This window comes from Gopherus evgoodei, chromosome 8, assembly GCF_007399415.2.
Source record: "Gopherus evgoodei ecotype Sinaloan lineage chromosome 8, rGopEvg1_v1.p, whole genome shotgun sequence".
Taxonomy (NCBI): Eukaryota; Metazoa; Chordata; order Testudines; family Testudinidae; genus Gopherus; species Gopherus evgoodei.
Window position 1 is genome coordinate 92,227,606 of NC_044329.1, and position 25,905 is coordinate 92,253,510.

The 25,905-nt window shown below is 40.3% G+C and overlaps 1 protein-coding gene across 12 annotated transcripts in view; it reads right to left on the bottom strand.

Annotated features, from left to right (window-relative positions):
- The window catches only part of LRRC7 (leucine rich repeat containing 7), a 369,343-nt gene that overhangs the window by 230,965 nt on the left and 112,473 nt on the right, over positions 1 to 25,905 (bottom strand). For 11 of the 12 annotated variants that reach the window (XM_030571824.1, XM_030571822.1, XM_030571820.1 and 8 more), the window contains one exon: positions 11,506 to 11,708. In XM_030571824.1, coding sequence (XP_030427684.1) covers positions 11,506 to 11,708 — 203 coding nt within the window. The remainder of the gene's footprint in view (positions 1 to 11,505; positions 11,709 to 25,905) is intronic. The other variant, XM_030571826.1, reaches the window with a different exon arrangement.

A 25,905-nucleotide genomic window follows, 5' to 3' on the forward strand; every position in this document is an offset into this window, starting at 1 on the left:
CAGCCCACTGCTGGCGTTGGTGAACAGAACCTCAGACTAACAGCAGGCTGAGCGGGCCGGTGGCGTAAGATCAACATTTTAATTTAATTTTAAATTAAGCTTCTTAAACATTTTGAAAATCTTGTTTATTTTACAATACAACCCTAGTTTAGTTATATAATATATAGATTTGTAGAGAGAGACCTTCTAAAAAACATTAAAATGTAAGACCAGCACGCGAAACCTTAGATTAGAGTGAATAAATGAAGACTCAGCATACCACTTCTGAAAGGTTGCCGACTCCTACTCTACATGCTTACAAACTGTTGTTTAATAATTTGTTCCACTATCTTTCCATGTATCAAAGTTAAGCTGACTGGTCTATAATTCTCCAGGTCCTCTTTGTTCCTCTTTTTAAAGATAGGTACTTTGTTTCCCCTCCTCCCACCCTCTGGGATCTCACCTGTCCCCCCTGAGTTCTCAAAAGATAACTGCTAATGAACCTGAGATTGCTTCTGCTAGTTCCTCAAATACCCTATGATGAATTTCACCAGGCCCTGTCGACTTGAATATATCTAACATGTTCTTTAACCTATGTTCTTTAACCTATTCCTTCCCTGTTTTGGCTTGTGTTCCTTCTCCTTTGTTATTAATATTAATTGTAAGTCAAGTCTGAATTTACCATTATAGAGAGGACTGAAACATTAGGCATTAAACACCTTCCCCTTCACCTTCAACTTCTCAGAATATAGGCAAATAACACAGGAATGCAGAGGCAAGATTAGAAAGGAAAAGGCACAAAATGAGCTCAAACTAGCTATGGGAATAAAGGGAAACAAGAAGACTTTTTATCAATACATTAGAAGCAAGAGGAAGACCAAGGACAGGGTAGGCCCACTGCTCAGTGAGGAGGGGGAAACAGTAACGGGAGACTTGGAAATGGCAGAGATGCTTAATGACTTCTTTGTTTCGGTCTTCACTGAGAAGTCTGAAGGAATGTCTAATATAGTGAATGCTTACGGGAAGAGGGTAGGTTTAGAAGATAAAATAAAAAAAGAGCAAGTAAAAAATCACTTAGAAAAGTTAGATGCCTGCAAGTCACCAGGGCCTGATGAAATGCATCCTAGAATACTCAAGGAGTTAATAGAGGAGGTATCTGAGCCTCTAGCTATTATCTTTGGGAAATCATGGGAGACGGGGGAGATTCCAGAAGACTGGAAAACGGCAAATATAGTGCCCATCTATAAAAAGGGAAATAAAAACAACCCAGGAAACTACAGACCAGTTAGTTTAACTTCTGTGCTAGGGAAGATAATGGAGCAAGTAATTAAAGAAATCATCTGCAAACACTTGGAAGGTGGTAAGGTGATAGGGAATAGCCAGCATGGATTTGTAAAGAACAAATCATGTCAAACTAATCTGATAGCATTCTTTGATAGGATAACGAGCCTTGTGGATAAGGGAGAAGCGGTGGATGTGATATACCTAGACTTTAGTAAGGCATTTGATACGGTCTCGCATGATATTCTTATAGATAAACTAGGAAAGTACAATTTAGATGGGGCTACTATAAGGTAGGTGCATAACTGGCTGGATAACCGTACTCAGAGAGTAGTTATTAATGGCTCCCAATCCTGCTGGAAAGGTATAACAAGTGGGGTTCCGCAGGGGTCTGTTTTGGGACCGGCTCTGTTCAATATCTTCATCAACGACTTAGATATTGGCATAGAAAGTACGCTTATTAAGTTTGCAGACGATACCAAACTGGGAGGGATTGCAACTGCTTTGGAGGACAGGGTCAAAATTCAAAATGATCTGGACAAATTGGAGAAATGGTCTGAAGTAAACAGGATGAAGTTCAATAAAGATAAATGCAAAGTGCTCCACTTGGGAAGGAACAATCAGTTTCACACATACAGAATAGGAAGAGACTGTCTAGGAAGGAGTATGGCAGAAGGAGATCTAGCGGTCATAGTGGACCACAAGCTAAATATGAGTCAACAGTGTGATACTGTTGCAAAAAAAGCAAACGTGATTCTGGGATGCATTAACAGGTGTGTTGTAAACAAGACACGAGAAGTCATTCTTCCGCTTTACTCTGCGTTGGTTAGGCCTCAATTGGAGTATTGTGTCCAGTTCTGGGCACCGCATTTCAAGAAAGATGTGGAGAAATTGGAGAGGGTCCAGAGAAGAGCAACAAGAATGATTAAAGGTCTTGAGAACATGACCTATGAAGGAAGGCTGAAGGAATTGGGTTTGTTTAGTTTGGAAAAGAGAAGACTGAGAGGGGACATGATAGCAGTTTTCAGGTATCTAAAAGGGTGTCATCAGGAGGAGGGAGAAAACTTGTTCACCTTAGCCTCCAATGATAGAACAAGAAGCAATGGGCTTAAACTGCAGCAAGGGAGATTTAGGTTGGACATTAGGAAAAAGTTCCTGTCAGGGTAGTTAAACACTGGAATAGATCGCCTAGGGAAGTTGTGGAATCTCCATCTCTGGAGATATTTAAGAGTAGGTTAGAGAAATGTCTGTTAGGGATGGTCTAGGCAGTATTTGGTCCTGCCATGAGGGCAGGGGACTGGACTCGATGACCTCTCAAGGTCCCTTCCAGTCCTGGAGTCTATGAGTCTATGAGTAATGTTCATTATTAGCTCTCTTTTCTCACTAAGTAGTGGACCTGCACTTTCCATAATCTTTCCTGAGATATTCATAGAACCTCTCTTCCTGTGTCATTTTATGTTTCTTCCTAGGTGTATCTCATTTTGTGCCCTAGCCTTTCTAATTTTTTTTCTCCTACATGATGGTGCTATACTTTTATACTTCTCTTCAACAATTTGTCTATGGCTCTACTTTTTGTAGGATTCCTTCTGGATTGTCAGGTAATTAAAAAGCTCCTGATGTTACCATATTGACCTCTTACTATTCTTCTAAAGTTTTCTTTACCCTGATTTTGTTTGCCATTGTGCCTTTAATATTGTCTCCATGAGAAACTGCTAGCTTTTCTGAACTCCTTTTTCTCAGGGGACCTCATCTACCAATTCTCTGATTTTGTTAGCATGCTTTTTTTAAGACAATTGTCATTATTCTGGTGTTCTCACTCCTTTCTTTCCTTAGAACCATGAAATCTATCATTTCATGATCACTTTTGCCCAAATTGCCTTCCAGCTTCAGATTCAGAACCAATTCTTCCCTGTTGGTCAGGATCAAGTCTAAAATGGCTGCCCCCCATTCAATTTTCTGAAACAAAAAGTTGTCCCTAATGCATTACAGGAACTTACTGGAAATTCTGTATTTTACATATTACCCAGATGTCTAGGTAATTACAGTCCCCCATTACTATCAGATCTTGTGTTTTGGATATTTGTAAAGATAGCAGACCCTTCCCATGATGTCACCTGTTGTTTTCCTTTTATCTTTCTCCTGATATTAGTAATATTATAAAATACACAAATTGTTTTCTTCTCAGTTATATTTATACAGACTCATTTGACCAAGAGTGAACTATCTTTACAAAAATTAGAAAAGAAGCCCAGAGCTTCAGAAATTTTGAGACCCACTGAACTGTGATCAGGAATTTGGATTGGTGAATAAAGAAGCCTAGTGAAAACTGATTTCCATTAAGAAAATTATTTGTTCCAGAATAATTCTACAATGTAACACTCTCAGAAAGAAATTATAAGTAATAGCAGCAATAAGGCAAGAGTGGGAATACATTTGAACAGGGCACAACATTACTTTAACAACCATTTTAAAGCCTTCTTAAAAACTTTTAGACTTTTATAATCGTGCCATTAGGACTCAAACTTAATTATCAGACAATATGTCCTTATAGAATCACAGACTCAAATATATGTAGGGCTGGACTGGTCACTGGGAGGTCATCTAGTTCAGCCCCCTGCAGTGAAGCAGGACCAGATATACCTAGACCATCCCTGATAGTTATTTGTCTAAGCTAGTCTTGAAAAGGATTGGGATTCCACAACCTCCATTAGACACTTATTCCATTGTTTAGCTATCCTTACAGTTAGAAAGGTTTTCCTAATATCTAAACTAAATCTCCCTTGCTGCAGATTAAGCCAATTACTTCTTGTCTTACCTTCAGTGGATTTCGAGTACAATTGATTGTTGTTATCTTTATAACAGCCCTTAACATACTTGAAGACTGTTTTTATTTCATTTAGGCAGAAAAACAAGTGATCCTAATGGTGCTGTGATTTAGGTTACACAGTGGATTATTCTACAATTCTCAGCTTCTTGGTTTCATGAAAATAGATCTTGAAGGCTCTCAGTGCAGCTATAGTAAGGTAAAAATATTGCTCTTTAGATTCCACAGATATAGACATAAATTAAGTCGACATAAAATGAATTGGTTAATGGAATAGAATGGGAAAATTAAATGTCAGGATGACAAAGATATATCACTTTTTTTTTCAAAAGCGCAAACAGAGCTCATTGTTGGGCAGATTTACAAACTATCCAACTCCCCCTGCTAAAATAATTATAACCAGATGGAAAATTCAATCCAGAGGATTGCAAGTAATTTATAATGACTACACACTTATGTACATGAGCTGTACTTCACCAGGGCCCTTCTCGCCTTATTAGACATAGGATTGCATATTTTCATGGGATGATCAAGTCTACTTTGAATATTCAATTTCAATGCACCTTTTAGTGTCACTGATCCACTGTGTACTTTTTTTCAACTAAAGAGGACATAGCCTTTTAAATGAAAAATATCTCCAATTTATCACATACATTTCATCTTGTAACAGGACAGTCTGCTCCTTTAAAGGCCTATGTGAACAGGGAGCAGGGGCCTTTGTTCTGGAAGGAAGCTCAACAAGCAGGTACAGAGAATTGGGGCTGATGATTCCCAGCTAGGGGATATAAAGACGAGCTCCAGATCCATGAGAATAGGGAGGACCAGGTGAGGTCTTGGAGTGCACTCTCCTGTAGCTGCAGCAAAAGGCTGTGAGAGGGAAGGAAAGCCCTGCAGACCCCTAAGCTGGGGAAACGTCAAGTGCATCAAGTTAATGGTGGCCTAAGGGCCCTACAATCTTAATTGAAGAATAGAACCATTTTTTATTGCTTCAGTTTCTTTTTTGTATTAAAGAATAAACAAAGTCCCAAAGAAAAGGCCACAGAATGAACTGGTAGTGACCAATTGTTAGTCCCCTGCACTTATATTAACTTAAGATGAATTATTTTTCAGTTCTACATTTTTCCAGGAGACTAGAAGGAACTGAAAAACTACTTCATTTTATATACAGGTTTCAGGATTTCTCCTTAATCTGTCTACTTCCTATGCAATACAATGGAAAATATGTTCTTGCAGTAAAAAATTCACATTTGGATAAGTTACATCCCTATATTACTGAAGAAACAATACAGTGTTATGTCCCTTTCAATTTCACTAAGTACATAAAGAGGATGTCAGCCTGTTCAACTACATTTTGTACAAAGACTTCACTGAATCACTTTGTCCTTTTGAAGTAGCTACCCTATTTTAGGATTTTTCATCTACTACAAATTAATGTGTCACCCAGCCAAAACCTAAAAGCAAAGTGCTCTCTGCAGTGACAAGCTGACTTACAGCCCCCATTCATTTCATACAGGCTTCCAGGTTCCCCGCAGTCAAGAACAGTGAGGAAAGAAACAAAGAAAGCACAGCTTGTCTTCGACAACTACACATTTTAATATTGATTGGGAGGGCTACTTGAAATTGAATGGTCTTTAGCACAAGATTGATATTTCCAGAGTGAAGTACAAATTTATGAAACCCCTAGAATGGTTGGAAAGGAAGAGGCAACAAAATTAATGGCTTACAATAAATGTGACCTCATGGGGTTTTCCAGTTGTTTATGAGTTCTGCCAGTCTTTCCCTGAAGAGGCAAAGGACTCATGAAAATATACTCCCAAATGCAACAACTACTCCAGGGCATTAAAGTGAAAAGTGAGAAAATTTAAATCCTTAGATTCAGCATCAAGACTACCAGAGCATAACATTCGAGGATCATAGAAGGAATGGATACCCAAAAAAAACAGAGAAGCAGAAAAATCCAGAGAAAAGTATACTTAAAGGGCAAGTGTAAGAGGTCATTCAAGCAAAACAAATGACTATCAGAAATTGGTAAGAAGCCTTCACAATAACTGGTGCAGCCTGCTGGATGGTCAGGGAGTAAAGAAAGCAATTAAGATGGATAAAGACACTACAGAGAAGCTAAATGATTTCTTTGCATCTGTTTTTTAATCTGCAGAAAACCACAAAATTCATGGCTTTCTCTAGTCTTGATTAAGCCAAGTAGTCACTTCAGAGGCACTTAAACCTCAGTGAATGACAGACAGAATTCAGTGTTAAAAATAAAAAGTAATTCTCTCTGAAAGCAATAATTTGCATTCCTTATGTACACTAATGGACAAACTCAATGAAAACTTTTGCTCAATGTGTTCGGTACAAGGAATGTAAATGAAAGTACTGAATATACTACAATGTCATTATATAAAACAATGGCACACTTTCACTTCTAATATTGTTGACCTTAACTTATAATATATAGAGCAGAAACAGGCAAGGTTCAGAGATGAGTGATAAAAATGGATCTGAAGCATGGAAAGACTTTCATCTGAAGAGAGAATATAAAGACTGAAACTTTTGAGTTTATGGAAGTGAGTATTAAGAGAGGACATAACAGAGCTATTAAAAATAATGAATAGTATAAAGGAGGCAAATTGGGAAGTCCTATTAATGTTTCAATATGATACAAGAACAAAGAGAAGTTCAATAAAACAAATACAACGAATTTAAAATTGATAAAAGGAAAATTTTTATAATTTGATAAATCACAAAACACCATTGAGGGGAAAGGATTGAACATCTATAGATACATTAACTAGGATTATTTTCTTGAAGGTTCTGCTTGTTTGTTTGTTTTGTTTAGAAAGAAATATAAGCTCCAACATTTCATATAATAAAACCACCACTAACTGATAAAAGTTAATAAGAAAATTCTGCTATGAGCAGGTTACTCCATTATCCGTTACCTGTTACTCAAGTCCACTATCATTTCCCCCTTAATCTGTTCTGTTTCAATCTAAACACACCCAGTTCCTTCAGCCTTTACTCATATGGCTTGCATTCCATCCCTTGGATCATCTTTGTCACTTGCCTTTCCAATTTCATTACATTCTTTCTATACATTGGTGACCAAAATTTGACACAGTACTCCAGCTGAGGCTTAACCAATGCCGAGTAGAGTGGTACTATCACCTCCTGTGACTTACATGCTATCCCTCTGTTAATGTAACCTAAAACTGCATTTGCTTTTTTAGCAACAGCATCACATTGTCGACTCATGTTGAAGTTGTGATCCATCACAACTCTCAGATCCTTTTCAGCAGTACTGCTGCCAAATCAGTTATCCCCCATTCTGTACTTGTGCATTAGGTTTTTCCTTCCCTTACATTTGTCTTTACTGAATTTCATTTTGTTGTCTATAGCCCAGTTCTCTAATTTATCAAGATCCCTCTGAATTTTAGCTCTAGCCTCCAAAATGTTTGCAACCCTTCCAGCTTTGTGTCATCTTCAAATTTGATCAGCAGGCACTCTCTATTCCTACATCCAGATCATTAATAAATATATTACACAACACTGGACCCAGAACAGATCCTCGTAGAACCCAACCTGAGACTCCCTTTCGATCTAACATCATTTCATTAATAGCTACTCTTTGTTTACGGTTGTTTAACCAATTACGTATCCACTTAATAGTAGTTCCGCCAAGCCCTCATTTCTCCAGCTTACTTATCAGAATGTCATGTGGGGCTGTGTCAAAAGCCTTGCTAAAGTCCAGGTATATTATGTCCGCTGCATTCCCCCTATCCATTAAACCAGTCACTCTGTCAAAGAAGGAAATCATGCTGGTTTGGCATGATTTGTTCTTAGTAAGTCTATGCTGGCTGCTAGTGATTATGCCTTCATCCTTCAGATATTCACAAATTGAATGTTTTACACATTGCTCTAGTAGCTTCCCAGGTATCAAGGGCAGACTGACTGGTCTATAGTTCCCTGGCATCTCGTTTTTAAGATGGGTACTATATTAGCCCTTCCCCAGTCTTGTGGGACCTCTCCTGACATCCATGAGTTGGCAAATATTACTGCTAGTGACCAGTTGAGAGTGCACAAAACCTCTCCAGATGAGCTCATCAATTAGCAGCTCTCTCTTGCTCCCCTCTATCCTTTATATTGATTTGAGTATTTGCATTTTTATCCTTAGTGTTTAATAGACTGCTCAGTGGGATGAAAAAGCTAATGTGGTCTTGAAAGCTTGTCTGTAAACTCTTCTTTCAGTCTGTTAAATGCTATCTCTCCTCATCACTGATTCATCACTCAAAATGCTGAGAACTCCTGTGCCTTTCATTCACTACCATTAATTAGCTTTCTAAAAGTTAATATTTCCTCGCAGCTTCTGTCCTGCTTCTGCTGTGTTTCTGGAGACTGATACAGCTTCAAGAATCCAGTAGATGATTTTCTAATTCTCTGTTGCTTGTTCATATTTTGCCATCCATAATGTGTATAAGATAACTGATATACTATCTCACTGTATTTGCTATCATGCTGATTCACTGCAGTTCCACAATAATCTTATAAAATGCATTGATTCAAGGTAGTTCTTCTCATCAAAAAGTGCAGATAAAATAATAGGGTCCAAATTGTGACAGATAGCCAGTGACCCAACGAGGGTGGCAGTCAGATACAAGGCATCTCAATTAGGCACCCAAAACCTGAAGCAATTATTGAACAGTTCTGAATATTTTGGCCTTAATAAGCAATTCTGTTGATAGGGCACATAAGAATTACCAGACTGGATCAGATCCAAGCTCCATCTAGTCTAGTATCCTGCCTCTGACAATGGTAAGAACCCAGAGGTTTGAGAGGAAGGTGTAAGAACCTTGCAGTATGTGGGATAATCTGTCCCCGACCTAGGCCTCCACCTGATCTCTAATGGTTAGAAATTTGCTTAATCCCTGAAACATACATTTAATATCCCTTCAAAAATTTGTATTGTCATTTAGCATGGCTAAGATTTTGTCATAGATATTTTTAGTAAAAGTCATGGACTGGTAATGGGCAATAAAGAAAAATTCATGGAAGCCATGACCTGTCTCTGACTTTTACTAAAAATATCTGTGACAAAATGGGGATCTATGGTTGCCAACACTGCCTGCAGTCGGATGGCTACACAGTGACTAGGTGCTCCAGGGACCTGGATTGTGTGCTGGAGCTCCAGGGTCCCCCCTTCAAAAACATAGAATATCAGGGTTGGACGGGACCTCAGGAGGCCACGTAGTCCAACCCCCTTCTCAAAGCAGGGCTAATCCCCAGAGAGATTTTTGCCCCACATCCCTAAATGGCCTCCTAAAGGATAGAACTCACAACCCTGGGTCTAGCAGGGCAATGCTCAAACCACTGATCTCTCAGCTGCAGAACCCCTGTTGCCTGCAGCACCTGAGGACTACAGGGTCCCCTCGGCCAGCCGCAGTGGCTGGAAGCTGTATTTCCTTTTCAGGGAGAATAAAAACAATGATTTAAAAAAATGGAAGATTTAAATCAGATTTTTTTTTGATAAAATGTTTTTTGAGGAAAAAACTTATCTAAAGATAGTTTTAATTAAGACATATTATACCTCAAAGATATCTCATCATGTAATAGGGATAATAAATTCTAATTCTATAGTACAAGACTATATATTTATGTAATGTTTGAGAAATTTTTTGCAAATGAGTTTCAATAGTTCATGGATTAGGGACGCAATCTTATGCAGTTCCGTGGACTTCTGTATTGATTATATAGGTTAATTTTTCTATCTACTCAATGGGACTCAGTTTTCAATCTAGAAGATACCATCAGAGATGCTTAGTTTTGCAGTTCTCAAACTGTGGATGTGTGTATCCAGAGATAACATGCTTGTTAACAGCAAAAACGTTTTTAAATAAACAAACAATATATAGAGGTGAGAAATGAGACCTCAACCCTATTGTCCCTCTTCAAATTTATGTACACAGTTCCTTACCTCTCTCTAAAAATGCAAAGTTTCAAAAAGTTCAGTGAATAGAAAATTGTTGGGGAGGGGGGGAAATAGATCTGGACAAGGAGAAGAAGTCTTGAGATAAATGTGAGATGTGAGGGATTATGAACAAACTGGAAAATGAAGGTGAGATAGCTGAAGAAGCCAATATTTTAAGTTTCTCATGTTGACCTGGCTGACATACTCGATTTAATTTTTGTTTTTTAAAATATTTCATTTGGTTAAAAACAATTTAAACAAAAACAAACCTGATTTTAAAAAACGTGAATGTTCAACTAAATTCAAAAATTCATATGCTTGTTTTGTTAAAATATTATGTTTGCTGTTGAAGAAAAAATCCAGAAAACATAACATTGTTATTTTAGTTAAATAAAACAATTCAAATGTCTGTCTGGTGATGATCTCCTCCTAATACTGCATGGCAAGAAAATCCTCCAAATATTAATGATGAACCTGTTAAATTGGAGATATCTATGAAGTCACTAGGAGGTGAACTATCTGCTTCAATTACCTTTGGTAAGTGAAATAACCAAACAATCATTCACTTTCTGATATAGCTGCAAAACTAATCTAAAAAGTTTTTAAAGCGATTTATTTTGAAAATGTATAGTGTGTACCTTTTAAAAACAAAACCTACATCTATCTCTGAGTTGTGAAGAATATGTGTTAAGGTTATAACAACCAACAAGAATGCACTTTTATATAGAAATCTATGATTAAATCAAGTGTTCCTGATTAGTGATTTTAAATCAAATCCACCATTCCTTTTATCAGTTTTGAATTTCCCACTTTTTTATTTCATTGAATGTATCCTTAGCAGGGCTGGCTCTAGCCATTTCGCCGCCCCAAGCACGGCGGCACGCCACAGGGGGCACTCTGTCGCTCACCGGTCCCGCGGCTCCGGTGGATCTCCCGCAGACGTGGCTGCGGAAGGTCTGCTGGTCCCGCGGCTCGGGTGGACCTCCCGCAGAAGTGCCTGCGGCTGCTCCACCAGAGCCGCAGGACCAGCGGACCCTCCGAAGCCATGCTTGTGGGAGGTCCATCTGAGCCGCCTGCCACCCTCCCGGCAAGCGGCAGAGCGCCCCCAGCGGCATGCCGCCCCAAGCGCGCACTTGGCGTGCTGGGGCCTGGAGCTGGCCCTGATTCTTAGTATCACTAAACAGGGAGAAAAGATGCTCCCAATCTACATTTTCTGTACTATGCACTAGAAGGAATAGAATCCTATTCAATCTCTCTTATCCATGTTGGCTCTGAAGAAAGCTAATGGAAGAAAAATACATAAACAAACCAAAACAGTAAAAACATATTCTAAGAGTAAAATCTGTTATATCAGAAGGTGTTATTTTTATATAGACCCTCTTCAAAATCAAAGTTCATTTTAAATGCTCATTTAGTAACACACCTTGTATTTCTCTATTACAGAAAGAACAGTATTTACCTTAGGCAGATCTTCAATTTGATTGGCATCTAGGTAAAGCTCCTCTAATGTCCGTTCTAAGTTGAAAACCTCCTTTGGCACCTGCTGTAGGCTGCAATGGGAGTAATCTAGCACAGAGATGATTTCCTCTTCACCCCGGAAACATCGGCATGGCACCAGACGGCCAATAATTTTCCTTTTGGTTGTCATCTCCAAACACTGCACTAAAGGAAAAAAAAATTACCGTTTTCTAAAATCATCACCATATGTGATAATGTTTATATTATTAAACTATTGTCTTAGTAATAACACTAATCCTCTCACATGCACGTGCAATCCAAATTATATATGTCCTAGAGTCTATTTTTCCATCCTTATAGGGTTAGAGGAGGGGGATTTATATATGTCTGCATAAATCCTGTGTCCATAAACCCCTTCACCTGGAAAAGAGTCAATGGCAGACTTTGTATTTTATGCTTTGGTCCATTATCATCAACTTAATTAAAACTAGCTGTGGTACTAGTTTTAATCCTGACCATCTATGATTAAAATATGTAGTTAATCCATGCAATTTTTTCTGGAGTTCAAGAGAGCATATGACTTTTTTCTTTCTACAGTCGCTTGTTGGGTCTGTTTGTTTTTTGCACTTTCATCAAAATGATAAAAACCCCATACAAAACAATTGGTTACAAAACTGCTAATATGCAAACAATCTTTACATTGGGTATCTTAGCTCTCATTCCTGCCTTTCAACATTCTTTGTTAATGCAAAAGATTACTTTGAGTTTCATACCATTATTTTTTGTGGAAGGGAATACAATATATACATTTGTGAAATTTTATCAAATTACACCTCTAGGTGTAATACTAATTACAAATTACACCTCTAGGTGCAGCTCCTGAAACCCTTACTTACATAAGTAATCTGTCCATTCAAGTAAATGGAACTACTCATGTGAGTAAGGGTTTACACAATCATGCCCTTTTGTTTTTCAACTGATCAAAAATATTTAAACTAATCTGCTGTTTCATGCACACTATATTCAGTAACCAGATACACTGGTACAGTATCTACATTTGAGGCTGATATTGCAAACATTTGTTTTTAGAAGCATTATTTGAACATGACAACATAAATCAGGCTGTTATGGGACTTGACATAGCATTCCCAGTCTTCTAAATCATTTGGAAAATTTGTTTGTGTGTTACTTTATGGGAAAGTGCAGCAAAGTAGATTAAGTACCCCAGTGGTACTTAAGTACCCCAGTCAGACTGCTCATCTTAGAGAACAGCTGTACATCCATGAAAATATCAATAAAAATAAAAGACACTTATTTCTTAGAAAAAGGGAACCATTGTTTCTGATACATGGGGTCACACTGTGCTTTCATTTACACTCATGTCAATTTAGAGTAGCAATACAGACTTCAGTGAAAGAACCCTTTGAAACATGCCCCAGACAACTCCACCACACATCAAAGGGAGTTACATCTATATCTGAGTAACGACAGAACATTCACACTACCTAAACAATGACTTAATTGAAACATAACAAGTAGTTAGTCCATAACATGAATTTAGTGGGCCAGATCCTGTTTTCCAATGTGCTTCTTTGGCTTCACAATACGCCACAGAATACATACATTTTTCTGAGGTAAATACACACTCAGATGTTAAACTCTAACAAGATTCAGACAAGGAAGTATATCTGACTCTAGCAATCCCATTTAATTAACATATGAAAGCTGTCAGAACAAATATCTATTCCAAAATTTCTCAAGATGTGAAGAACAAGAGAAAGATGATGAAATAAACATCAAAGGAAGCAAAGTGCACCTGGTTTCTCATTTGGCAGTGCCAATAACAAATTTTCTGTTGACTGATTTTGGCCGAAGGGTCATAGCTAGGAGTGAGAGCAAAAAGTAAAGTAATTTTATATTTCAACTAGACTAGATGCTGAGCTTTTATGCATAATAATCAAATTGCATTTTTAGTTAATATCAGCTTTTAAAATGAAAGTATTTTCACATCATACACGTCTACCCCAATATAACGCTGTTCTCAGGAGCTAAAAATCTTGCTATGTTATAGGTGAAACCACGTTGTATCAAACTTGCTTTGATCTGCCGGAGTGCGCAGCCCGGTCTCCCCCCGCCCCCCGGAGCACTGCTTTACTGCATTATATCCGAATTCGTGTTATATTGGGTCGTGTTATATTGGGGTAGAGGTGTAGTTTACAAAAGCATATGAAAAATTTAAAGTAGACTGGACAAAACACTAGTAAATATGCAAAATGGGGACAATTCTTCATTGACACAGACATGGACTACATAATCTAACAGCCTTTCCCCCACCCCCAGAGTCTATTTTATTTATTTATATATTCCTAATGCACAGGAGAAAGGCAAAAACAAATTACACAATCTAAATTGTACGGTATGTCACTCATTCCAGAACGGTATTTAGCTAAGTTACCCACAAACTTAGACTTTTTAATACCTTGTTATTTCAAATTTTTCATATAAAAATACTGGATCTTAATCCAAATATCACATGCAATACTATAAGTTAATGCTGGATATTCTGTTTATCCAAAATTCCCAATGAAATCAAAAAATTCAGGTTCAACGTGTTAAAGAAACAATCATTTAAAGATTGCCCTCATCTCTGTTTTTTCTTGCATCATTTGCATTTTGGGTGTTTGAGAATGTTTTTTTTTTTTACAAATATTTGAGATATAGCAGAGTAACTCTGTGGCCTCTCTTACATAGACTTAAACAGCACTTCAGTGGAAACTATTCCAGGGTAGGTGCTCATTCTGGTCTAGAAGGCATGGAAAGTAAATTCCACATGCTCTCTTTACAGGTTCTCTTATTATGGGCCAGATTCTCTGTTAGTATAAATCAGCACAGCTCCACTGACTTCAGTTGAATCATCCTGAAGTACACCAACAACCTGGCTCTGTATGTGTCCACCCCTCTCCTGCCCTGTATTCTCTCAAGTTTTGCTACCATGAAAGAATCATGATATTTTGGGGAGAAAACTAAGCATGGCTCAGCGAAAACAGACTTACAATAGATCCTAGGCTGTACCTATAGTTGAGTGTCACCTATGTTTTAATTTTAAAAAATAGTTTTGGTCTAAAGTACACAAGAAGTAAGCCCCCTCTCATCTGGTACTACTGCAAGGAGCAGGTGGGACATGACACTTAGAACTACAACCCATATAGTATCTTTCTCTGCACCCTCAAGTCACACTCATTTGTAGATCTTCATGGGCTTGCGTGACCACATCACTCCCTTCCCTCGGAATCCCTTCACTCCCACTCCTCCCCTGCATCAAGAGCAAGCTGCTTTTTCTTACCTTCAAGACCCCACATAAGCCCTGCTCCTCCCTACTTAATAAACTTTTTCAAAAGTGGCCACTAATTTTGTGCCTCACTTTTCAGGCGCTCAATTTCAATCACTGTCGCCTGATTTTCAGCCACAGCTTCATGGAACTTCAGGCAGAAGTAGGGAGTGAGGAAAGAGGTGTGGAGACCATTGTGGGAGAAGTAGAGAAACAGATGTCAGTGCTGGCATCATTTGCAGAGGGGAGAAAAACTGAGAGGACACAGTAACAGCCACATTTTTAAAAGTGGCCATTGACAAACCTGAGACTGCCTTGACTTTCCTTCCCAATTGCAAGGGCCCTTCCCCACCCCAAGCATCATCCCACAACTGCCACAGAACTTTGTGGATCACCACATTCCAGCTTCCCTTGACCAGAATTAAGGTTGTCTGTGGAATCTTTTTTTCAGCCCCCAGTGCGTATGACCACTACCACTTAAGATAAAAGAATAACTAGTAGTAGCAGGCTGTTACCCTCTGAAACATGGCCTCTCACTGTAAGGATGGAAAAGAGGTTGGACAGCATTCATATGAAGCACTTTGGAATGACTGAAAACATCAAATGATACAAATTAAAGTTGAATGAAGAGATGTGTTTTCTAACTAAACAGATCCTGCTCCCTCAAAGTCACTCAACACTCTCTCCTGCACTCCCCAGTCTGTCTCTGCTCTTCCTTCTCCACCCCCACACCCAAGACTGCATTCCCTCAGCCTGCCTCTGTCCATCCTATCACACCTGTGCCTATGCTTGTGCCCCCTTTCCTCTCCCTGCTCCTCATCCCTGTGCATTCAAGTCAGGCTGCTTCCCTTTTCTTCTCCACATCGCCTGGGCACCCACAATCTCCCTGCTTTTTGTTCCAGTGCCCAGCACCATGGCAGTCACCAACAGCCAGAAGAAGCAACTGCAGGGAAAGATCTGCTCAGACTTGGGTTGGAGCAATCTTAGTGAGCACCATATGGTGAAGCCTCTAACAAAATTTCAGCCCAATTAGCACAAAATATTGCACTGAAGTAATATTACTGTTCACAATTAAAACCACACAGATATACACACAGAAAATAATTCAAACTTAAATATGCACTCAGTAACTTTGTGTTTCATCACTGGCTGGTGCTTTGTTAAATTATCCCCCTGAAGAGGGACAAGGAGGGAGGGTTGGCAGGAGGGGTTGAAATAAACTGAAGACGGTAGCCATACTCCACCGTGCAGAGGACCCAATGGTCCGAAGTCAGCTGGGACCATGCAGGGAGGAATGCAGCAAGGCGGCTGGCGAACTGAAAAGGATCCTGGGAGGTAATCGGTATGGTGCTCTCGGGCGCACCCTCAAAAGTTTGGCTTCGGTCCCACCGGTGGCTTGGTAGGACCAGAGTTGTTACCCCCCTGAGGTCCAGACTGTCGTCTGCGAGAGGTACGACCTCGCCTTCTGGTGAAGTCCTGCCTTGGTCAAGGTGGGGGGTAGGGGCGCTGAGGTTGCGACCAGAAAGATCATCTCTGAGTCTGCGGCGTATGCATTCCCAGCGAACGCATAATTACACGATTGTCCTTCAGACTCTGGAGGCGAGGGTCCATCTTCTGGGAGAAGTCCTGTATGGTATACTGGAGTTCAGGTGGCAGGCCTGACACCTGCAGCCACGATATACGCAGCATGGCAATCCCTGAGGCAATGGTTCTAGCTGCCGAATCGGTGGCATCCAGCGAGGCCTGGAGGGAGGTCCGTGCAACTTTCTTCCCTTCCTCCAGGAGAGCTGTGAATTCCTGGCAGGAGTCCTGCGAGACGAGCTCTACAAACTTCCCTGCTGCCTCCCAGGTGTTATAGTTGTACCGACTCAGGAGGGCTTGCTGGTTCGCCACCCTGAGTTGGAGGCCTCCCATGGAATAAATCTTCCTACCCAGCAAATCCATGCGCCTGGCCTCCCTTGATTTAGGCGCAGGGGCTTGCTGGCCATGGCGCTCCCGTTCACTGACGGACTGTACCACCAATGAACAAGGAGGAGGGTGTACATACAGGTACTCGTACCCTTTGGATGGTATCATATATTTGTGTTCAACCCCTTTGGCTGTGGGTGGTACAGATGCTGGGGATTGCCGGATGGTATCCGCTCGCGCCTGTATTGAGCGGATGAAGGGGAGGGCCACCCTGGTTGGAGCCTCTGCTGACAATATGCTTACAACCGGGTCGTCCACCTCAGGAACTTCCTCAATGGGTAAGTTAATGTTGAGGGCGACGCGACGCAAGAGGTCCTGGTGCGACCTGAGGTCAATGGGGGGCGGTCCAGATGTAGCCGTCCCCACCACCGCTTCATCTGGTGAAGAAGAGGATGAAACCCCGGGGACCAGCGGGTCTTGGAGCGACTCCTGGTCTTGGGGGATGTCCTGCGGATCTTGTGGGTCTGGTACGTGGGTTGTAGATTCCTCTGTACCAGCCGGGGGAGGTCTGCTCACAGTGGATTCTGGTGCCCGATGTTCAGAAGGGGCAGAGTGCGGTGGAATATGCGGATCACCTTGGTTCTGACGGTAGGCCCAAGGTGTCCAAAAAGGCCACTGATGAGGCTAGTGGTTATCCGAATCCCCGTATGATGCAGATTCTGCATGAAAGGAGATCGACGGATGGCGGGGTGGCCACGGTGGGGCGGAGACTATCTGATGCGGGTCTCTGCATTCATTCGGACCGTCTCTAAGCGGTGCCGGAGAACGGTACCGAGAGTCGTGACGGTGCTGGGAGTGGGACCGGGACCTGCGACCAGCATGGTGCCGGGAGGTCGACCGGTGCCTGGAATCACCATGCCGATATCGGCTGCGAGAATCACGGTGCCGCGAGTGGTGTCGAGACTGGAGCGGTGCCGGTAGTATCTGGACGGCGACCGGGACCTCGAGCGGTACCACGAGTACGACCGGTACCTCAATGGAGAACGGTACCGGGACTGCGAGCGGCTGCGGGACCGGGATCGATGGCGGGACCGGGAGCGCCTGCGGGACCTGGACCGGGACCGGCAAAGCTCCGTGGCACTGGGCGAAAGTCTCACGAGGGCCGGCTTGCCTATAGACTGAGGGACCTGCACCGGTGGTGCCGGGGGTCGAGGCAGCTCAGGCTCCGTCAGGGCGATCAAGTCTCGTGCCGCGGAGAACGTCTCCGGAGTGGATGGCACGGTAAGCTCAACCACGGCGCGTGCTGGGGTGCTGGTAAGCACCGGACTCGACGGCTCTTATGAGGCCGGAATCAACGGTGCGGAGGACGTCGGTGCCGCGGCAGTTGATGGTGCCGGACGATCCGACTTGGCTAAGCGCTGGACTGCGGTGTGGATATAGACGCCGCAGGAGGCTTGCGCTTCTTGCTCCTTGGTGAGAGCGAACTGTGCCAGTTGGGAGCTTGGGTCAATGATGGCTGATGTTGAGGAGCCTTCACCATTGGCGTGCGCTCCGGTGCCGAGGAGGTACTTGTTCCCGGTGCCGCTGATGGTGCCAAGGACTGGGGAGTCAACGCTGCTTCCATCAGCAGTTGCTTTAAGCAAATGTCCCACCCTTTTTAGTCCGGGGCTTGAACGCCTTACAGATGCGGCACTTGTTTGTAAGATGAGACTCACCCAAGCACCTAAGACAGGAGTCGTGCGGGTCTCCTGTGGGCGTCGGCCTATGGCAGGCTGAGCACGGTTTGAAGCCCGGTGAGCCGGGCATGAGCCCTGGTACCAGGGAAGGGGAAGGGGCTAATCCCCAATCCCTCCAAACTATCTACAATAACTATTACAGAACTAATAACTAACACTAACTATACTTGAAGAAATCGAACTATATACACAATTAGAAGAGAAACGAGCGAATCGCTAGGGAGGTGGAGGTCAGGCAAACTGCACTCCACTGTTCCAACGACCGACATGGGCAGTAAGAAGGAACTGAGGAGTGGAGGGGCCGGCAGGGGTATATATCCGGCACCATAGCAGTGCCACTCCAGGGGGCGCCCTGCTGGCCCACCGAGTGTTGCTAGGGTAAAAATCTCCGACAAACGTGCACGCGGTGCGCACACACCTAACTGGAATGGATATGAGCAAGCACTCGAAGAAGAACCCAAAATTTTATTTCTTTTGTGGTTCTGCTTGAGAAACTTTAGTATTATTTTAATATATTTCTATTTAAGTCCCAACAAAATGTATTATTCAACAAGGCAACTCAAAGTAATGGAAAATAGTATAAATTTTATCCTTTAACAAAAGCCTAGAAAATTGCGATAATCTGTATTGTAAATGCTTTTCTCTTATTTCTCTTTGAATTATATTACGTCAGAGAAAAACTGCAGCAGAAGAACAAATATAAACAATGCAATTAAATAGCTTGGTGCTGGAACTGTTTATAATAATCTGTACGGTTTATTTTCTTAGAAAGCCTTTAATCTTGCAAAAACATTTGTTGTACATAAATTAATTAGAACAATCTGATCTCTGCTCAATTAGAGGATTTTTTGTGAAGCAAAATTACTAATCCCTGTCTCTCACTAATCATGAGACAGGAATGCTTTCGCCTCAATTTAAAACATAGAGAACGTAGGAAATTATGGTTTCAGATATAGCTCATTAAACTTTAATTTAGAGATAGAACAAACTGGATTGTCAAACTTTAGGTACCTCCAAACCACAGGATCAGTAATTTTTTTTCTACCTGCTCACCACTTACTCTCCAAAGCATAAGCAAACCTCATTTTTATTTTAATTGCAGAAGTCTCTTTTGCTATTACCCTGTATGAATAAAAGGCAGCCATTTTCCTTTGTTCTGACTGGCAGACAACATGGGTTTGAAAACACAATTCAAAGAGATGTGTTTAACTTAAAAAAAAAATCACACTTCTGTCTCACCTTATAGACTAACAGACATTTTGGAGCATGGGCTTTCGTGGGTGAATACACGACATGCATCTGACGAAGTGGGTATTCACCCACGAAAGCTCATGCTCCAAAATGTCTGTTAGTCTATAAGGTGCCACAGGATTCTTTGCTGCTTTTACAGATCCAGACTAGCACGGCTATCCCTCTGATACTTGACATTTCTGTCTGACATTCTTAAGATTACATCTGAGACAGAGACAAGGTGGGTGAGATAGTAACTTGTATTGGTGAGAGAGACAAACATTCAAGCTCCACAGAGCTCTTCTTCAGGTCTTGGAAAGGTAGAGTGTCACAGTTAAATACAAGGTGGGACAGACTGTTGCAAGAAACCATTCAAAATGAAGTGGGCAGTTAACACCTCTGCAGCTGTAGGACCAAAGAGAGTTAGTGGGTTACAGACTGTTGTAATGAGAAACAAAACCATTGTCTTTACTGAGTCAATAATTTTTGGGTCTAGCAGAGTAATGAATTTAAGCTCCCAGTTTTGTCTTTTGAAGGTGTTGCGCAGGTTTACTCTGAGAATGAGAACTGGGAGGTCAGATATGGAGAGAATGTTTTGTGCAAAATATTTCTTCACAAATGATAGGATTTGTCTTTTATCATTTTTCTGGAAGAGTTCATTTGAGAGCATATGATTGTAACTTGCAGCCATCTCTCCACTGCTACTATGACCAATACCTCCCCTGCAACACATCTATCAAGATCCATGGGTCCTACATATGCTTATCACAACATATGATGGACCTCAAACCGTACATCAAATCTCCCAACAACTCTGGGAGTGAAACCAGACAATTACTATACTTTCATCCTTGAGCCTTATAACAGCTTGCATTGGATCCCCTTATGTTGACATGTCATCAGTAATGCTGATCATGGCCAGCATTATTTCAAATGCCACACAGTTTGAGGACTAAGAAAGCATTTGAAAAACTTCTGAAAATGCAAGAAAATGTAATTATGAAGCATTTAATGCAATTTGTTTTTAGAAGCAAATTATAATCCATTGCCAATCACCTTCAAAAATAGTAAGTAGCATGGCATGCCACAAGAAGCGGGGGGAGGGGGCGAATCAAATTAAAACAATATTATAAATGAACATAGTTTATCTTCCTGTGGTTATATTTAGATTGTGTGGCTTTTGTTGGCTTTTCATTTCAATATATCCATTGTTTAAAACAGATTTGTTATGGATTTTACCACAAAACCACAAGCTATCAATGTAAGCTTGCACTTTCTTTAAAATGTTTATTTGTGTGTGCATTATTTATCTCAGTGAAGTCTTATCTCCCAAGTGCATGGCCATAGTTTATTAGCCTGGGGCAAAACTCAATATCCATCTCAAATAGAAAAGAAAACAATCAACTAACAAGAGCTAAAGAACTAGCTTGTGTTTCTTGCAGGAACACTGAGCATTAGAGTAACTGTACCCTTGTAATTCCATCCAGAAAAGCCCTTCATGAAATTGTGAGGAAGGTTAGAGGAACCTGATAGTGTCTCAAAATCATTGAGTGATAGTGAGAATTAGGACTACATAGTTTTAGAATAAAAATATTTCAGATCTGAACAGAGAAATAATGTTGCCATTTACTATAGTATCCAGAAAACATTTAATCATATTCACAGCAGCAGACAGTCCACTTCACTGAGTTCCTTTTCACACATTCATGTCCATATGCATGCTAAAATAATGTGTAATCTCATAAAATCTGAGGGGCATCGTGTGCTCAGATAAGTGGAACAGTGGCAATTACATGGTTGATTACATGTCTATCACAGCACATTGGATACCATCAGAAAACATACAGCACTGACAATTCTGAAAAGACCACACTGAAGAGTACAATGGTCTTTCAAGCAAAGGCATAAAATTGCCAGCCTGACTCTCTGAATCCTCCATACGTTAAGCATTTAATCTGTCCTTGTTTGAACATGCATAGATCCAGTAGAGATTAACACACAAAGTGAAATTCTGGCCTCCTTGAAAATAATGGCAACAGTCCCATTGCTTTCAATAATGGTTGACTCCAGAGACTGGAGCTGGAGTTGGTGAAACTTGGCTATAGGAAATATTATAAAGGCACAATGACCACTCAGACCATCTCATCACTAAAGTATCACAGCATCTTGCAATCAGTATCACAAACCATACCATATCATATTTCTCTCCTTTAGTTCTCTTCCCACTCTGATATGAATTGGCAATTTGTGTGTGGGGGAGAGGGGTTATTTTTCTTTCCCTTTTTCATTTCTATCTTATTAGCGGCATCATCATTATTCATATCCTTGGATCTATTAATTATTAAGTATAGTATGTGGCAATAATTGAGCCTGGAAATCAAGTGTATGGATCACTGTGGCCAGGTCACTGTATGTCAGGAGAGGTAAAGACCTCCTAGACAGATATGGGTGGAAGACAATCTTTCTAACATCTCTTGCTACCTGTGCAACTAATAGCAGCAAGGAATCCAGAAAGACCCCACCATCCTGATGATCTGGAGCAGATAGCTTCAAAAGATGTTTCCTTTGCTGTTCGCTAAGTCCTTGAACTTTCTCCCCTTATTGCACCAACATCACCCCCAACTGCTCTTCAATCGAAGCACTACTCTCACTTACACACTGGAACAGCTGAGATGATATAAATTCACTTGAGGACTTGAACCTGAACCTCCAAGGTTTCCTTCTACTCTCCAGTTACTCCTCCCTTCCAACGTCTTCCTGTGAATCCTTTCCCAATGTTATGCCTTCCACAACATACTCTGTTTTCCATCGATCAATTTCTTCCTTCAAACTCCTTAAAATACATCTGTCCGGAGGGCCTTTTCTTGGTATTGTAGTTGATTTGAGCTTGCACCATTACTCATACTATTATGCATGTATCTCTGAACCACAAGTAAAATCCTTCCCTTATTGAAGTTAACGGGAGTTCTGCCATTTACTTCAATGGACCAGGATTTCGCCTGGTATTTTAACTATTTAATTATATTTCCACTCTTTGAGATATGGACTGTGTGAGTATAAAGATGAGCACATGGCTGTAGTTAAAAACAAACCAAAAACTCTCTAAATTCCCCCAAGCCAAAAGCCCTCTTCCCTAGGAGTACATTCCTGGCACCTAATAACCATGACTTTCTTGCTTTGTTTATCCTTTTTATTTTTAATTGAGTAGGTTTGTGCTCATTTAACTGAGAACTTCATTTACAAGTTGGCCATTCCCAGACTGGTAGTTACGAGATATGCTGACCTACTGATATAATTAAGGAGCCCAGAGTTCTTTAGACATGACATACTAACCAGTTACAATTATTTTTTATTATCAATACAATAATATTACACCTCTACCCCGAAATAATGCGACCCAATATAACATGAATTCGAATATAACGCGTTAAAGCAGTGCTCCAGGGGGGTGGGGCTGCACACTCTGGCAGATCAAAGCAAGTTCAATATAACGCGGTTTCACCTCTAACATAGTAAGATTTTTTGGCTCCCAAGGACAGCGTTATATCAGGGTAGAGGTTTATTTAATAATAATAAGTGTGTGGAAAGATATTATAACTACCCGTTTGGCAGCCAAGACTATTTTGCAGTCTAGCCGCTTCTGTTGGCTTTTACTGTTTACATGTACTGTTGACCTTACTGTCAACTGTATCTCACCATGGGAATCATTTCAGTTCCATGGTTTTAGCCAAGTCAGCAGAAAAAAGTACCTGAGTTCTCAGTAGAGTATTTCTTTGCTTACACACATTGTTTTACTTTGTGAATATAATCCATTTTTTGTCCCTGAAACGTTTTTTTGTTTTTAAAACCTAGGCAAGATTTTTTATCTGCAGTCACAGCATCATGCTTGTGATGCTAGAGTTATGGGTAAGGAAGCGCCTTCATCATAAACTTCTATGTATTATTCAAGTTCTTATAACCTTCCAACATAAATTAGAGTTTGTGCTGAAATTTCTCCTGTTTATACTTTACCTGATGATAAGCAAATCTTTTTTTTTAAATATAAATTAATCTGGAAAAAATCTAATAGGTAAATTAGAAATATCAAAGGAGGGAGGGAGTTTTCACCAATAAATATACTTTTTAGAAACTTCTCTGGTGTTCATGTAACTCAAACTCCTTTCAACTAAACTTCAAAACTTGTCATGCATTTATTCCCCCTGATGACAAAACCCCAGAAAAGTTGCCTTTCAACATACCTACTGCATAAAGGAATTCACAGCTGCTTTCCCCAGGGGTTCCATCAGGAAGGACAAATATAGTATGCAGTGAAGCAGTACATCCCAGAATTTCCTGTCCACATCCCAAGTTCCACCCAGCACTGCCCACTATTGAACTTGTCAGCTCTAGGCCACTTCTAGGAGCCCTAGGGAGATATTCTGGCTGAAGCTAGGGCTAAATAAAGCCCAGTAAAGAAAATGCATTATAAAATTACATAGAAGGCATATGAATAGAAATTGTTTAACACTGCATGGAGGTGAGGCTCCATACATACCCCTACACATGCACATGTATATGGCTAAAATATTACCCACTGAGACAGAATGTAAGCTGGTTAAGACACATTTAAAGCCTGATTGATCCATATTATCCTTGATTACTCTGGAGCCCCCTGCACTTTGGCCAGCCAGCAATCCCTTTCACATCCCCATGAATCTGCCAGCTTTAGTGGAATGCACTATCATCATTAGAACAGATATGCAAGTCCTTTATCTTCAGTTACTATACACTGTTATAGAGAAGATACAAACACTATGCTCTCTCTTATGGAGGTTTTTAAAATTTCTCATAATTTCCCTTAATTTAAATATAATTGTAGACTGAATTATATGGACGCTCTTTGGATATAGAGAAACATAGCTTCATTTCTTTATAGAAAAAAGATGATATAGTTGCATGCAGGGAGAGAGGCAAAGGTAAGAAGCTATAAGAAGGATGGAATATACACAAGGAAACCATTCCAGTTATAAATATTCTGAAAACTAGTATATCTTATCCAGAATTAATATTAAAATTCATGAAAATAGAGTCCATTTAAAATGATTAGATCATTAGTGTATTAAAGTTCATCTTTAGAGTCTGCAAATCCTACAACATAACTGATATTAGAACATGAATAATTAGATTGCAACTTCTCTGCCTGACCCCCAAAGACCCCCCCCAAAATAGTTGGAGGTTGTCACATCATTAGAAAGGTAATTTTATCTATAGTTGCAATAAGATCTGGGACTTCATGCACAACTTGAGTATTATTAAATTTCAGGCATTTACAACAAAGATGAGTAAAAATCCAGGGTGGTATTAATTTTGCAAAGTCCGAAAATTAGTTTTTGGGCTTGCCAGATCCCTGTTTCATTCTAACCTAGGAATCAATCTACTTCCCACTGAAGTCACTGCAAAGACTCCCAATGATTTTGGTAGAAGTTTGAGCAGGTCCCTAACTCCTGAATTTCAATGTGGAAATTTCTGGAAAAATTGGTTTTGGATTTTGGTTCGCCTTCATTTCAGACAGTGATGGACAGAAGCTGGGACAATTTTGAAAATTCAGAAAAGACGTGGTTCAAATTTGCATGGCATTCTACCCAAATACCTAAAATTTGTGCATGCTCATATAAAAGATTCTAGTTTTGGGCAGTTTCTTTTTATACAGAAATTAGAAGAGTTTGAATAATTAGTTATGTATCAACAATTCAGCATAATCCATATTTAAAATTACTTACGATTTGCACCTAGAAATTTCAATCAGCTTAGGGGCCCATTATGCAAGATGCCACACAAAAATATAGTAAGAGATAAGCCCTGCCCCAAAAAACTTGCAATACAAGGGGGAAAAAAATCAATCTTTTTCAGAAAGGGTGCTTAAGTACATTTTTAACTGTAAGTTAAGCATATGCTGAATTGCTTTCCTGAAACTGGGCCTAAATTAAAACTTGGATGCCGTCTGATTTGTACCTGAAGTTGTCCTTCAGTTTAAAGAGATTCTGTATGAATTAAGAATAAAATGCTGTATTCCATGACCCCACACTAAAACATTGTTTAGTGTTCTATACAAATGAACAGAATTTGTACCCATAACAAAACACAGAAAACAATTTACCTGCCAAGGTATTATTATTTGAATAAACTGATATTTAAACATACTGTAATTTTCAGAGTGCAG